At 42.7% G+C, this 16,747-nt stretch overlaps 1 protein-coding gene across 3 annotated transcripts; it reads right to left on the bottom strand.

Moving 5' to 3' along the window:
- Positions 1-6,501: 6,501 nt before the first annotated feature.
- LOC128016694 (uncharacterized) lies at positions 6,502-13,609 on the bottom strand. Of its 3 annotated transcripts, none has more exons than XR_008184256.1 (2): positions 13,446-13,609; positions 6,502-6,616 (listed from the first exon to the last, which is right to left on the bottom strand). XR_008184256.1 is itself a non-coding variant. In XM_052601384.1 (2 exons), exon 1 carries the CDS (start codon positions 12,293-12,295, stop codon positions 7,091-7,093), a length of 5,205 nt encoding a protein of 1,734 aa, XP_052457344.1. In that variant the 5' UTR covers positions 12,296-12,584; the 3' UTR covers positions 6,502-6,616; positions 6,895-7,090. The 3 variants fall into 3 exon arrangements, 1 of the variants encoding a protein (XP_052457344.1); XM_052601384.1 differs by lacking the exon at positions 13,446-13,609 and adding an exon at positions 6,895-12,584; XR_008184255.1 differs by lacking the exon at positions 6,502-6,616 and adding an exon at positions 12,922-13,167.
- Between the last annotated feature and the right edge of the window lie 3,138 nt (positions 13,610-16,747).

Raw genomic sequence — 16,747 nt, 5'->3', positions numbered from 1 at the left:
TCATATAATAATCGCTGTTAATAGTTTTCATCGTCTGATTGACTTTGTGTTGTATTTTTTTTTTTTCTGAAAATTCCTGTCATATGCACATAAACTGACAGTCACCACTGATAAGCTACTACTAAATATTGTAGAAACTTAATTTTCTGTAAAGTTGCTTTGAAATTATTTGTATCGTAAAAAGCACTATACAAATAATCTCAAAATTAATTGAAAACATAATTGTTAGTTTACACTGTATATCAAAATGTGCCTTTATATCACAACTGTCATTTGCAACATCTTTATATCTTAAAGTGTGACAATTTCTTATTCTAAACTTTATCTCACAAACAAAGTTGTATAATGTACATGCAATGTACCTAATTCCCAAAAAGTTGGGACCCTCTACAAATTGTGAGTAAAAAATGAATGGAATAATTTACAAATCTCTCCGCAAGGACTTTTAGGCACATTTTTGCATTTTTTTGGGGAGTGCCCCTCTCTCTCTTCTTTTTGGATTCAGCTCTCACAGGACATTTCTTATTCGTTGGGTACTGAGATATGTTTGTCTCCACGTCATTTTTTCATGAATAACTTTTGGGACCTCACCTTGTCTGTCCAACAAAGATGTTTACTGTTAGCTGCTCTCACTGCAGCAAAAAAGTTGCTTGTCAATCGTTGGAATCCTCCTCACACAATGGACAGAAGAACCTGGGTGGTTTATTTGTTAGATATTATCTCAATGGAACTCTCAACTTCTCGTATACATGGATCTAATGTGAAAACTGTTAATTTATGGCATTCATCTTTTAATGTCGTTCCATCTTTTCTAAAATATTTGTAAGTATTATTTTATTATATTTTAATTAATATTACTTAATTTATTTATATTATTGTTTATTTTACTTGATGTATTTATTTATTATTTTTCTTCTCTACTCGTTAGTCTACCAGGGGGTGGGATGGGTTGGGATGGGTTCTACATTTGCTCAGTTGCTTTTTGTTTACTGCTGTTGTAAACAAAAGAAAATTCAATAAACAGTTGTTAACACAAAAAAAAAAAAAGAATAATTTACAAATCTCGTAGACATATTTTATTCACAATAGAATATAGATAACATATCAAATGTTGAAAGTTATATATTTTGAAATGTCATGCCAAACATTGGCTCATTTTGGATTTCATGAGAGCTACACAATCCAAAAAAGTTGGTACAGGTAGCAATAAGAGGCAGGAATAGGTAAATGTACATATAAGGAACAGCTGGAGGATGAATTCACACCTTATTAGGTCAACTGGCAACATGATTTGGTATAAAAAGAGACTCTCAGAGTGGCAGTGTCTCTCAGAAGTCAAGATGGGCAGAGGATCACCAATTCCCACAACGTTGCAGCGAAAAATAGTGGAGCAATATCAGAAAGGAGTTTCTTAGAGAAAAATTGCAGAGTTGGAAGTTATCATTAGCTACAGTGCATACTATCATTCAAAGATTCAAAGAATATGGAACAATCTCTGTGTGTAAGGGTCAAGGCCAGAAACCATACTGGATGCCCATGATCTTTGGGCCCTTAGACGGCACTGCATCACATACAGGAATACTACTGTAATGGAAATCACAACAAGGGTTTAAAGGGACCTTTAAAAAAACATTGTTGGTGAACACAATCCACTGTGCCATTCACCGTTTTGGCTAAAACTCTATAGGTAAAAAAAAGAAGCCATTTCTAAACATGATCCAGAAGCGCAGGTGTTTTCACTGGGCCAAGGCTGATTTAAAATGGACTTTGGCAAAGTGGAAAACTGTTCTGTGGTCAGACGAATCAAAATTTAAAGTTCTTTTTGGAAAAATGGGACGCCATGTCATTCGGACTAAAGAGGACAAAGGCAACCCAAGATGTTATCAGCGCTCAGTTCAGAAGCCTGCATCTCTGATGGTATGGGGTTGCATGAGTGTGTGTGGCATGGGCAGCTTACACATCTGGAAAGGCCCCATCAATGCTGAAAGGTATATCCAAGTTTTAGAACATCATATGCTCCCATCCAGACGTTGTCTCTTTCAGGGAAGACCTTGCATTTTACAACATGACAATGCCAGACCACATACTGCACATATAGTACTGTGTGCCTGCTTTTGACAAAATAATTAATTTCCTGTAAATATTCTTTTAACGCTCTTGTTCAACTAGAAGCAAAGCAGGTAGGAACATTGAAGATGTATCTTTTTTGTAGCTGTTTGTTGTGATAAGTGTGTTTCTGCTTTCTGTGTCAACATGTCCCTTCATCACAGTTAATTGCACTAAGCTGTTTCCACATCCTTCGTTATCCTGTCTTTATAAACCGGTCTGTTTTCTGTCTCTGTGATGGAGTCCTTTTTTTCCGTCACCCAGTTTCCTCACGTTCCTTGTGTTTTCTAGTTTCTTGTTTCCTGTTTGTTTGGTTCCTGACTGATTTCATGGTTTTGACCCCCTGCTTGTTTTGGATTTAGATTTTTGGATTACCCAATAAACACATTGCTCTTGGATCTCTCATCTCCTGTGTCCGATTGTTACAGAAGGACGCCATCATATCAGATACAGCGGTGTGGGATTTTGTGTCCGTTCCCCAGCCAGCATGGAGGAGCAGAGGAGAAGATTCCTTAAATTAACAACCCTCCGTTGAAGGGGGAATGAGGTGGGTGGTGTGGCACAAGAGTTCTGGACCTTGGCGGTGGGGTTGGGATATAATGATGCGGCCTTGAAAGATTTTTAAACGTCTGTTTGGACAACCCTGTGCCGGAGAATGAAATGAATGAGCTGGAGGTCTTTTATTTTTTGGGGGGGTTCATACTGTACCTGCAACATCGGTCTCAGTGGGATACCCCAGCCACACCTGTCTCTCCAGGTGGGATGGCCGACTCTAGACCAGGGTCTACAGACAGGAGGACCGCCAGCCGAGTGACACAGCACGAGGTGGCCGCCAGCCCAACGCCGCTGCGCAAGATGGCCACCGGCCCAGCGCCACTGCACATGATGGCCGCCTGCCCAGAGCCACTGCACAAGATGGCTGGCTGCCCAGAGCCACGGCACAAGATGGCCACCGGCCCAGTGCCTCTGCACAAGATGGCCGCCTGCCCAGAGCCACTGCACAAGATGGCTGGCTGCCCAGAGCCACGGCACAAGATGGCCACCGGCCCAGTGCCTCTGCACAAGATGACAGCCTGCCCAGAGCCACTGCACAAGATGGCTGGCTGCCCAGAGCCACGGCACAAGATGGCCACCGGCCCAGTGCCTCTGCACAAGATGACAGCCACAGATGACCCTCTAGAGTCGGGTCAGGTTCCCGTTGACCCTCCAGAGTCGGGTCAGGTTCCAGTTGACCCTCCAGGGTGGGGTCAGGTTCCCGTTGACCCTCCAGAGTCAGGTCAAGTCACCTTTTACACTCATGAGTTAAGCACTACCCCAGTTATACCTCAGGAGTCAAGTAACCATTGATCTTCATGGGCAAAGTCAAGTCACCAGTGTTCTTCATGGGCAAAGTCAAGTCACCGACTATCTTCATGAGCAAAAGAAAGTCACCAATGATCTTCATGAACAGAGTCAAGCCATCAACGATCTTCATGAGCAGAGTCAAGTCACCAATGATCTTCATGAGCACAGTCAAGTCACCATTGATCTTCCTGAAACCAGTCAAAACACCATGGATCTACCAGAGCCTCTTCATGTCTCTGCTGAACTACCAGAGCCTTGTCACGTCTCTGTCGAACTCTCTGAGCACTCGACTTATCCTTTCGTGGCCACGGAGGCTATCCAGGAACTCACCGCCTGCCCTGTCATGGCTAGGGAGACCATCTACCATCTCCTCAGGGGCACGGAGGCCATCCTTAACCTGTTCATGTTCTCTATTTCAGACTTACCTAACCAGACTTGCTCTCCTGTGCCACCGATCCTACTGTGGTGGTATTCGGCGCCGCCCTGGTGGGCTCTTGTCCCGACCGCACGACTGTGGTGGTCTTCTGCGCTGCCCTGGTGGGCTTCTGTCTCAACCGCACGGCTGTAGTGGTCTTTTGCACCGCTCTGGTGGGCTTCTGTCTCGACCGCACGGATGTGGTGGTCTTCTGCGCTGCCCTGGTGGGCTTCTGTCTCAAACGCATGGCTGTGGTGTTCTTCTACGCCATCCTGGAGGGCTTCTGTCTCGACTGCACGGATGTGGTGGTCTTCTGTGGCGCCCTGGTGGGCTTCTGTCTCCACCTGATCCCCCAGGGATACTTGCCCTGTCGGCTAGGCCCTGGGCCCCGAACTTTCTGTTCCCTCCTGGTCTTGTGTTTTTTTTTTTTTTTTTTTTTTTTTTTTTTGTGTGTGTGTGTTTTTTCTCTGTTTCCCTCTATGGACCTTGCCCTCCGTCCCTCCCCCTGGTCCTCTGCCGGTCCACCTCCCTCCTGGTCTCCTTGTTGTGTTGTTTTTGTTTTTTGCACTTCCTGTCTCTGTTTCCTTCTGTGGACCTGGCCCTCCATCCCTCCCCCTTATCCTCCACCAGTCCACCTCACTCCTGGTCTCTGTGTTTCTTGGTTTGCTCTTGTGTTCAGGTGGAGCATCTGGTAGCTGCTCCATAGAGGAGGGGGTAATGTCACGGTGTCTGGTTTGTGTTTCCCCAGGTGTCCACTAGTGGTCTCACTTACCCATAGGCACCTCACCGCAGGCACTACATTTCCCACATAGCTTTGTCCCTTCATCATAGTTAATTGCACACCTGCTATTGCACTCAGCTGTCTCCACTTCGTTCATTATCCTGTCTATATAAACCTGTCTGTTTTCTGTCTGTGTGATGGAGTCCGTATTTTCCGTCACCCAGTTTCCTCGAGTTCCTTGTGTTTTCCAGTTTCTTGTTTCCTGTTTGTTTTGTTCCTGACTGATTTCATGGTTTTGACCCCCTGGATTTTGATTTTTGGATTAGTAAACACACTGCTCTTGGATCTCTCGTCTCCTGTGTCCGATCGTTACAACTTGTTGTATTGACACTCCTAATTTCTATAAATTATGTATTGCTGTAGATATTCAAACTAATATTAGATTTTTATTTCAATTAAACATTAAATAAACCACATATTCAGTAGCTAAGATCATCATTGTCATCATTTGTATCCTTTTGTTCCAGCCGTAATAATATAAATGAATTCTGTTGCTGCTTTCCACATATCGCTGTCACAGCTGGTTGGGACAAAAATTCTGATGAATCTGGAAAATAATAATTTATCTCATGTTGCAATGTTGTGTCGCATCATGTCTGGTTATGATACTGTAGAGTTCACACGATAGAAATGAGTGGCAACCTTAAATATTCAGAACTCACATTTTGATACGTAGTTTGGAAAGTGTAATTTGTGATTATTTCAGCTGTAATGAACATTAAATGAACATTAACATTATTGATATTTACTTTATTCAGTTTCACAATGGCATTGAAATTGGTTTTCTTAGTAAATATGATCACCCCATCTCAAACAGTGACTTTATGAACATAGCTTCTGGTTTCCTTGTGTTAACCTGTATCTAAGGCTGCTTTTTACTGGCTGGGCTGGCTGAGAGAGCTATCCATCAACGAAAACGGCCCTCATCCTGTGAGTCTCAATTTAATAATCTATGCACTCGAGATAAAGATGATTCATCCAAAACAAATGAATTGATACGGTGGAGGTGGTCATCTGTGAGGTTGCATGAGTGTGTTCACAGAAGCAGGAGCCTAGCACACGGGACAGATAACAGCAGGAGTACGTCACACTAATGGTGGGCATATATCAACAGCCAAGAGAGGCCTTAGGCTGGCAGAAAGTGAGAAAGAAAGTGAGCATGAGACTGAGTGGAAGCAGAGCCCCGTATCAGATACACACAGAGAAAAGCAGAGATGCTAACAGGATTATTTTTTGTTAGCTTGTTTAATCATGCAAGCACCAGAAAGCCTCATGTCGCTCAATATGAACTCCTTTAAAGCATGACATGCCCATCTCAGATGCAGGATTACATTCAGCATGTTCTGCTGTAGGTTTCTTAGGAGAAAATAACTGGTCTATACATCTGAATTGGCTGCCATATTGGCAAATGTGCCAATCAAGTCCTTGGCAAAATAATTTATTTGGGAAGTGTAATTGAATGACTGAGCATTCAAGTTGGCATTTGTTACAGAAAGCAAGATCAGCTTTTGAGGAAAGTGGCAGCCCTGACTGATTTCACACTTTCCTCAATTATACGTTTAAAAAAAAAAAAAAAAGATCACTAATCATTATTTTACTGACAATCTATCACCAGGATCATTTAGGATTTTTGAGCCTTAAAGAAGTAACTAAGCTCTGAATTACTATGATGATCAATCACCTGATAATATTGTTCCCTCCTAATTTATGATTTAGTGTATCGGCCTTATGATTTAGTCATGGGGTTTAAATTTACCATTAATCTATATATTATATAATTAAATAAACAAAGCTATATTTTTTCAAAATAATTTTTGTACACTCAATGTTGACATTTCTTTCAGAATTCAATGGTAATATTCTGCCTTCACTAGTGTGTGTGAACTAGCTTTACAGATAGCTAACAATCTCCAATAAAGAACCAGGAAGCTTCTTGTTCAGTTGGTGTGTTTACTGGAAGGACTGTAAAACTGTAACATACAAAAACAATGAAAATGCATATTACAATCTCAATAATGTGAATGTACAATACAAATATAAAATAAGTAACTTAGAATGACTAAAACTCTCACAAAAACTATTGCATTAGTGAGCGATTACCATGAAACCAATATACATGGAAAATGCCAAAGGAAAGCTAACAATACTAGCGCCAAATATTCCTTACGAATTATGAAATGAAAACATGTTAAAATTACTAAATTCAATATCTAAAGGAAGCTAAAATCACTATCAAATAAATACTTACAGACAGATCTTTTTGGGAACCAAAATAATGATTTACAGACTTTAACACACTGGAGATCGACTTGCTGTGAGACTGTTAGGAGAATCACTGAACTACGGAATCTATACGTGGACAAAATGCACGAAACTCAAAACACAAACAACTCTTCCCACAAGGGGGCAGCACACTCCCCGCCTGGTATACTGCTATAACACTATTAACCTTTAACTAACAACACAATTTCTGAAATAGGTCTTGTGTACACCTTAGCAGTACCTTCTTTAATTATTCGTACATCTACTTTCCGTACTCTCTTATCTCGACCAGGGTAAGTGTTCACAATAAGTCCAGTAGGCCATTCGTTTCTTTTAACCTGAGTGTCCTTTAGGAGAACAACATCACCGATGGTTAAGTTTGTATGATCTGCTTGCCATTTTCTTCTTGGTTGAAGCGTTGCTAGATATTCTTCTCGCCATCGTTTCCAGAATGAGTTGGCAAGACTTTGCACCTGTTTCCATTGCTTACGGTACAAGTCTTTAGGATCGAAGTCTCCAGGTGGAATAGAGACGGGACAGATTTTCTGTGTAAGAAGGGCCCCTGGCGTCAGCAAGTCGGGTTGTTGAGGATCGGAAGACACAGGTACTAATGGACGACCATTCATTATGGCTGTTACCTCTGCCATGAGCGTCACAAGTACTTCGTGAGTCAGATTTGGAGAGTGAACTTTCAGCAACATAGCCTCCAGAATACGTCGGGCCACTCCAATCATTCTTTCCCACACTCCTCCCATGTGAGAGGAGTGAGGTGGGTTAAACTTCCAAGAGCATGTCTCATTTTTGAGGTAGGATTGAAGCTCAGGATCTTCTAAACTTATCTGGAGCTCTTTGCACGCTCCAACGAAGTTCGTTCCACAATCTGATCTAAAGAACTTGGTGGGGCCTCTTATGGCCTGGAACCTTCTGAGAGCATTTATAAAACTTGAAGTTGAGAGAGACTCAACTACCTCGATGTGAACTGCACGAGTAACTAAACAGGTAAACATTACTGCCCAGCGTTTGTTCTCTGACACTCCACCTCTTGTCCTGCGAGTACAGATGTTCCATGGTCCAAACACATCCACTCCGACATTTGTGAAAGGAGGAGTTTGGATGAGACGATCGGCTGGAATTTCTGCCATCTTTTGTTGTTGTACTTTGCCCCTTAACCTGCGGCAGGTTGTGCATTTGGTGATAAGATTTGTCACCAACCTTTTTCCTCCAAGGATCCACAGTCCAGCAGACCTGATGGCTCCTTCTGTGATGTGTCTACCTTGGTGCACAACCTGTTCGTGATAGAACTGGACAAGCAAGGTAGCAATGTGATGCTTCTTAGGAATGACAATGGGTTGACTTTGTTCTTGAGTTATTTCAGCAGAGGTCACACGTCCTCCTACTCGCACCAGTCCTTCTTTATCCAAAAACACATTCAGATTCTTCAGTGGACTGTGTTTTGATATGACCTCCCCTTTGTTCAAAGTTTTTATTTCCTTTTCAAATATCTCGCCTTGAACAGTTTGCACAATAGCTAACTTTGCTTGTGTTAGAGCATCCATCTTAGATTCCTCTGACTCGGGAGCTTTTGAAATAGATCTCGCCTTTCCAATGAGTTTGGCGATAGCTTGTGTAAGACGTTTCCAACTGGAGAAGCGCTCAAACCTGTGTGAGCCAAGCGATTTTGTCACAGTCGTGGTTGCAAATGTTGAGACTTGTGGGCGGACTTCAGAGTCTGTGGCTGGTTCAACAAGTTGAAAGCTGTTTAATTCCGCAGGCCACTCTCCATCACTTCTCCTCAAGAAGTCGGGACCAGTAAACCAATTGGTAGAACTCAGTAGTGAAGCTGGCACATACCGTGTTCCATGATCAGCAGGATTGCTTTCCGTGCTTACAAAGTGCCACTGACTGGGTTCAGATGACTTTCTGATGCGAGCAACACGGTTGGCGACGTAGACGTAAAACCTCCGGCTGGTGTTGTGGATGTAACCTAAGACTACTCGGCTATCAGTGTAGTATTTCACTTTGTGAATTTCGAAGTCAAGTTCATCCAGTAACATGTCTGCCAGCTCCACTGCCAGAACTGCAGCACATAGCTCCAAGCGAGGTACTGTGTGGACTTGTCTAGGAGCTAATTTGGACTTGCCCATGCAGAAGCCTATGTGGACATGACCTTCGGTGTCTATGGCTCGCAGGTAAGCAACTGCTGATATGGCTGATGTAGAAGCGTCTGCAAACACACACAGCTCTTTTTGACAGGTAGCTTGCAATGTCGTGTTCACATACTGTCTAGGGATTTGTAGTTTCTCAAGGTCAACAAGTGAGTTTTTCCAAGATTTCCATCGTGCCTCTTTTTCTGCTGGTAATGGAGTGTCCCATTCACAGTTCTCAGAGCACAATTCTCGGATGAGAGCCTTGCCTTGCATGATGATGGGGGCAGCAAACCCAAGGGGATCATAAAAACTGTTAACAGCAGAAAGAATACCCCTTCTTGTGAATGGCTTGTCTTCTCTTGACACGAGGAAGGTGAAACAGTCATTTTGCAAATCCCAGTTCAGCCCTAAACTTCTCTGTAAGGGCAGGGGCTCAGCACCAAGGTCAAGGTTCTTCAGTCCCTTTGCACGTTCTTCCGATGGAAACGCTTCCATAACATCTGGGCTATTGGAGGCTATTTTGTGCAAGCGAATGTTAGAGTCTGCAAGCATTTCTTTGGTGCTTTTCAGGGTTTGAATGGCACTGGCGTCTGAAGGAAAGGAAGCCAGTCCGTCATCAACGTAAAAGTTTTTAAGAACAAACTGTCTGGCCTCTTCACTGTACTCCTCTTGTGTAGCCAGAGCCGCCCTCCGGAGGCCATAAATTGCTATGGCGGGAGACGGGCTATTTCCAAACACATGTACAGTCATCCTGTACTCTCTGATGACCTTTGTGGGATCGTTACCTTCGTACCACAGGAAACGCACAAAGTCGCGGTGGTCCTCACGAATGACAAAACAATAGAACATTTGCTCAATGTCCGCAGTGATTGCCACAGGTTCTTTGCGGAAACGCAAGAGGACACCAATAAGTGAGTTGTTCATGTCCGGGCCGCTCAACAAAACATTGTTCAGAGACGTGTCTTTGTGAGTGGCACTAGAGTCAAACACTACACGTATCTGGTTAGGTTTGCGAGGATGATAGACACCAAAGAATGGTAGGTACCAACACTCCTGGTCCTTGTCGAGTGGTGGGACGGGTTCCGCATGTCCTGACTCAAACATTTTCTGCATAAAGTCCAAAAAATGTTCTTTCATGAGGGGCTTTTTGTCAAGTACGCGCCGCAGCGAATTGAGACGTTTGACCGCTTGGTCTCGGTTGTTGGGTAGCCTGGGCCTGTTTGTTTTAAAGGGTAGTGGCGCCACCCAACTGTTGGACTCGTCCATAAACATCTGCTCATCCATGATCTCCAGGAAGAGTTCATCCTCTACTGACATGGCGGGTTTGTCATCATGAGGGGTTCTCATGAACAATTTGTTGGTGAGACAATCGTTTTCATCTGTGTCAATCAAGCTGGTCATGTTCAAAGAGTTAAATGGGGAGTTGGAGCTCATAACTTTTTCTTTGACATGGAATGAGTTGGGGCAAGAGTCCAAGAGAGATGTGCGTCCATTGTACAACACTGTAGTGCGGTAAACACTGACTTTGCTTGGCACGTGAGCACCCCCAAGGCAAACCTCACCAATTATGACCCAGCCAAGGTCGAGGCGCTGGGCGTACGGAGCATCGTGAGGGCCGTTGTAGTGTTCTCTGACCTTGTGCACTCTCGGTATGTCCCGACCGAGGAGGACCAGTATTGAAGCATTTGGGTCCAAATCTGGAATCTTGTCTGCTAAATGCTTGAGGTGAGTGTGGTGTTCTGCGACCTCCGGTGTCGGGATCTCAGATCGATCATCTGGGAGCATGTTGCACTCGATTAATGTGGGAAGCCGGACGCTAATGTTGCCATCAAGAGACTCTACTATGAAGTCGTCAGCTTGGCGTGCCCTTGTTTCTCCCACACCTGAGCAGGTTTTCAAGGTGTAAACTTTGGTCCCTGAATTAACGTTAAAGATCTTAAAGAATTCTGTCTTTGCTAAAGACCTATTGCTTTGCTCGTCTAACACAACATAAACTTTCACTGCTTTTTCTTTGTGTCCAGCAGGATAAATGTTTACTAAACAGATCTTGGAGCATGAGCGTGAGCTGTTACCTTTGCCACAGATCTCTGTACATTTAGACACAATGGCTTGGATAGGACTTTCTGGCTGCTCCCCGCCATGCCCGTCTGGGTTTGCAGAGCCTGGAGTTTCTGTTTTCCATGGTGCTGGTCCAGGGTGCAGCGCGGTTATGTGATGGTCACTTTTACACTCAATGCAATGTACACTTGTGTTACAGTCTTTCGCCATGTGGTTGATGGAGGAACAGCACTTGTAACAAATGTTATTTTCCTTGAGAATAGCTTTTCTTTCATCCAAGGTCTTTGCTCTGAAACCACGACACTTGCGGAGAGAGTGTGGTTTGTTGTGAAGCGGGCACAGTTTATCTGGGTCAACCGCCTTTTGCTCACAGGATTCACGATAGCCTTTTGCAGCAGTTATTTCAGTTTTTCGAACAGATACTGCAGTTTTGAAATTGGGCTTGTTCAGTCTTTCAGGCCTATAAACACTTGGGTTGGTAGAAAGTAAAGGGGCAAAGCTTGGGTCATTGAGGGTTTTAGCTTTGTCGCACACAAACTTCACGAAAAAAGGGAATGGCGGGTATGACGCATGGTGTTGTTCTTTGTAGTAGGATGCTGAAGTAATCCATTTCTCTTGGAGGTGGAATGGGAGTTTTTGAACAATAGGAGTGATGCCCCGGGACGTATCTAGGTAACTTAGGCCGGGTAGGAGACCATCTACACGGGCAGCATCAAGCTCTGAGATGAGATCACCTAGCTCCCTTAACTTGTGATTTTCTCTGTTTGCGATTTTGGGAAAATCTTCCAACTTTTTCAAGAGAGCATTCTCTATTGCTTCAGGGGACCCGTAGCTGTCCTCCAATCTTTGCCATACCATTTTGACACCAGCGGTGGCATCATAGGTGTGTACAGCTCTTAATCGTTTCGCTTGCTCTGATGATTTGGGGCCTAGCCATTTGCAGAGGAGATCCAACTCCTCTCTTGGGGATAAATAGAGACCTACTATAGCGTTCACAAAAGATGCCTTCCAGGCCCAATAATTTTCAGGCTTATCATCAAACATCAGGAGCCCTGAGCTAACCAACTCTCTGCGAACCAAATATTTGGCTAAGTCTGATGTGGCTGGGGAATTGGACTCGTTTGCATTGACAACAGGGCATGGAGACGATAGCTTGGGCTGGAAAGGGGCAGACTCATTCATAGAGCGTGGCTGATATCTATGATCAGTAGTAACTGGGGTTGGATACTGTGAGTGAGAAGTGAAAAAGGCATTTTTGAATGAGCTTTGGGCATAAGAACGATCTGCTCCGCTAGTGTTGCCATACTGCGAGGGATGTGCCTCAGGTAGCTCTTGAAATCCATATTCACTAATCTCACTGTTTTGTATGCTGTGCTCTTTGACTTTATTTTGGACAAAATCACCACTGTATTTTTCTTGCTGAGCTGCTGGAAGCACTAATGTGCTAGCTTGTGCGGAGGCAATGCGGGTATTAGTCGGCACAGATGGAACTGTTATAGGCTGGGTGACGTTGTCGCTGTTTTTTGGAAACAAGGTATATCCATCTTCATCCTCGGCCGCTGCTTCCAGGACCTTTGTTTCGGCGTTGGCGGCTGCAGCTGCACTCTGTAAACGTAGTTTGAGGAGATCAGCGGTGAGCTCTGCTTTCTTTTTTGCAGCTTCAGCTTCGATGTGGGCTTGTTCTTTTATCACCTCTGCTTCTTTTTCAGCGTATGATGCCTGTGCTTGAGCGGCAGCTGCTTTAGCGCGTGCTTTTGCTGCCAAAATGCTTGCGTTGGACCTTTGACTGGCCCGCGACCACTGACTGGATCGTGAGATGTTAGAACAATTCGATCTCGTTTCCCACAGGTCACCAACGTTGCTAACTGTACTTTGGTGGTCTGGGGCAGCAGTGTTGTCTTCTGTATTGACTTTTGATTGAACTTCCATCTGTCTTTTTACTATTCTGCCTTCACTAGTGTGTGTGAACTAGCTTTACAGATAGCTAACAATCTCCAATAAAGAACCAGGAAGCTTCTTGTTCAGTTGGTGTGTTTACTGGAAGGACTGTAAAACTGTAACATACAAAAACAATGAAAATGCATATTACAATCTCAATAATGTGAATGTACAATACAAATATAAAATAAGTAACTTAGAATGACTAAAACTCTCACAAAAACTATTGCATTAGTGAGCGATTACCATGAAACCAATATACATGGAAAATGCCAAAGGAAAGCTAACAATACTAGCGCCAAATATTCCTTACGAATTATGAAATGAAAACATGTTAAAATTACTAAATTCAATATCTAAAGGAAGCTAAAATCACTATCAAATAAATACTTACAGACAGATCTTTTTGGGAACCAAAATAATGATTTACAGACTTTAACACACTGGAGATCGACTTGCTGTGAGACTGTTAGGAGAATCACTGAACTACGGAATCTATACGTGGACAAAATGCACGAAACTCAAAACACAAACAACTCTTCCCACAAGGGGGCAGCACAGGTAACATTATTGATTACACATTACAAAGTGATGTTTTTTCAGCCTCATAATTTCATAATAACTTTAATATATCTTATTAGATTTAGTAATAAAGCAAATACAAATAACAAGCATTAAAAAAAAAAAAACAGAAATAAGATATATGCACCATTGTTTGAAACTCTTCTGTATAGGATGCACCTGTGTTTTCTCTCTAATGAATAAGCATCAATTAAACATCTGAGAAGTGCACATGCAAAACCAAAATGTGTATTTACCAATCAGTGGCCAATTTCAAACTACAATAGATGTTTTTTAACCATTTTTCAACAGACTTACTGAAACCATAAAGGCCCAGCCTTAAAAGCTGCAGTATATAATAAGCGAGTTAACCATGAATCCATTTTCCAAACTTTTTTTTTTTTTTTTTAGCTTGTCCTGAATCACTAGAGTACACCTATAATAAGTGTTTATATTCTGACTATTTTAGATTGGATCGGGGGTACCGCGGCGGAGTAACCCAGTACCATTGTGGTGAACTACCCCTCCGTCTCACATCAGAGATGGGGACTCGAGTTTGAGACTCGGACTCGAGTGCGACTTAAGTCGCACAAACAGTGACTTCAGACTCGACTTGAGACTCGTCCTCGAAAGACTTCAGACTCGACTCGGACTCGAGCTCCGGGACTCGTGAACAATGTTTATTTTTAGTAAACGTCAGATGAGCTCGCTGTTAGAGTTGTGACGTTCGCGAACGAACCGATTCTTTTGAACGGCTCATAAACATGAACGATGGGAGCCGAGTCACGGCTGGAGGGGAGCCGTTCTTTCTGTCGCTCTTTTTTCCTATGCGTGTTTCAGAGCGCGTGTTTCACACAGATGCACACAAATGAGCTCCTCCGCGAGACAGAACAGTTATAGGGGGAGGGGCGCACCCAGCGCAGGCCAACCCTTTATAGCGTGATGATATTAGTTATTAGTTGTGCACGCATCCTTCACGTGAGTACTCCAGTGGAAAAAAACCTGCGTGCCTCTGTCATTAGGTAGGAGCCGAGCCATGACGTTTTGCACAGATATTCATTGCAGCCCACTTTGTTATTGTTCATTGACTTGAAGGGGCTGATGTCCTATTTGCAAAGTTTACAGTAGTAATAGTATGTAGACATTTCCATTTTATTTATTCTAATTTTATCTACTTTAAATATTTTTGGTTCTCTATCAAAATGTTCTTGTGTGATAACAATGTTCGGTAACACTTTAGAATAAGGTTCCATTAGTTAATGTTAGTTAATGTATTAATTAACATGAACAAACAATGAATAATACATTTATTACTGTATTTATTCATCTTCGTTAATGTTAGTTAATGAAAATACAGTTATTCATTGTTAGTTCATGGTAATTCACAGTGCATTAACTAATGTTAACAAGCACAACTTTTGATTTAAATAATGCATTTAGTAAATGTTGTAATTAACATGAACTAAGACTTATAAATGCTGTAGAAGGATTGTACTTGCTTAGTTCATGTTAACGAAAGTAGTTAACTAACATTAACTAATGGAACCTTATTCTAAAGTGTTACCCAATGTTCTTGTGTGGAAGTGTTTGTAGTAAAAGCTGTTTTGCACAGAAATTCATTGCAGCCGGCTTTGTTTTTGATGTTTATTTGTGAGTAGGTATTGTATGAATAACATAAGTCAGCGTAGCTTTGTTCATTCTTAAGCCAGACAAGAGGTGTGCAGCTATACAGCCAGGACAGACAGCAGGCCATTACTGAATCCATAAATGCAAAATACAGATATTAACTTAAAAGTAAAGCATTCTTGGTGTTTTTGTCATGTTGCAATAGCCTGTTTACACTGATTATATACCAAAATCAAAGTTGATATTGTATGCTAATAGATAGAGTTGTCATAATAACATATTACATGCTTTGAATTCCTTATATATAGCTGCAGTGTTCTAAGCAGCTTGGATGGGTCGCTGTACGTGATGCAACATTTATTATAACCAGAGACTTAATATAATAAAGAGACTTGAGACTTGACTTGGACTCTAGCTCAGAGACTTGAGACTTGACTTGGACTCGAGCTCAGAGACTTGAGACTTGACTTGGACTCGAGCTCAGAGACTTGAGACTTGACTTGGACTCTAGCTCAGAGACTTGTGAGCATCTCTGTCTCACATCAAGGAGACCCCTCGATGACTCTAGGAGGCGGAGGGACAGAGGTCTGGGGCTGAAGGAGGGAACAAATGACGAGCTTTATCTTAGAGACAAGAAACACCGGGTGGATATTCTTAAACTGGGGGTTAAATTGAGTCAAACCAACACCGGACTGAGCACCTTAGAGATGGCAAATGGTCCAATAAATTTGGGTCCCAGTTTACGTGAGGGGAGTTTGAGAGGAATGTCCTTGGAGGACAACCAGACCTTCTGCCCACACATGTAATGTGGGTGCTCAACACGGTGACTGTCCACTCACGCCTTGTTCCTGTCACCAGTTTGAATGAGGGCTTCTCTGACGACCCTCCACGTACGGAGGCATCTCTGAATAAACAAGTGCGCGGATGGAACAACAGCATCAGATTCTTGGGAGGGGAATAAGGGTGGCTGGTAGCCTTAACAGCACTGGAAGGGAGACAAACCCGTAGATGAGACCAGTAGAAAGTTATGAGCATACTCCACCATAGTTAATTTGCAACTCTAAGATGACGGTTCTGCGGACGCCACACAACGCAAGACTCTCTCCAGATCCTGGTTAGCATGCTCAGCCTGACCGTTTGTCTGTGGGTTAGACCAATATAATCATTTGGTTTTAGCCAGGTTTCAGTCAAGCAGAGTATATCTAAACTATTATTATCTGTGATAATTTCATTTACAATAACTGCTTTGGGTCTGAGCGATCTAATATTCATTAGCCCAAACGTATTTTTTTATTTTTTTTGTACCTTTTTCTGGTTTAATCACGATCAGATTTTCTCTAGATCTTACATTAAATTTATATTTTGACCTCACTATTTGGGGAACAGACACAGTCTTAATAGATTGGACAGTGCAAGTACTTCTATCATTTTAGCGTTTAGAACAAAAGTCCTCATAACATTTATTTGAGAATTGGCTTACTAGTCATATAGAGCGAAGTGTCCTGGAGA

The sequence above is a fragment of the Carassius gibelio genome, chromosome A7 (assembly GCF_023724105.1).
Source record: "Carassius gibelio isolate Cgi1373 ecotype wild population from Czech Republic chromosome A7, carGib1.2-hapl.c, whole genome shotgun sequence".
Classification (NCBI taxonomy): Eukaryota; Metazoa; Chordata; class Actinopteri; order Cypriniformes; family Cyprinidae; genus Carassius; species Carassius gibelio.
Note: the sequence above shows the minus strand (reverse complement) of the source record. Positions and strands in the feature narration are given on the sequence as shown.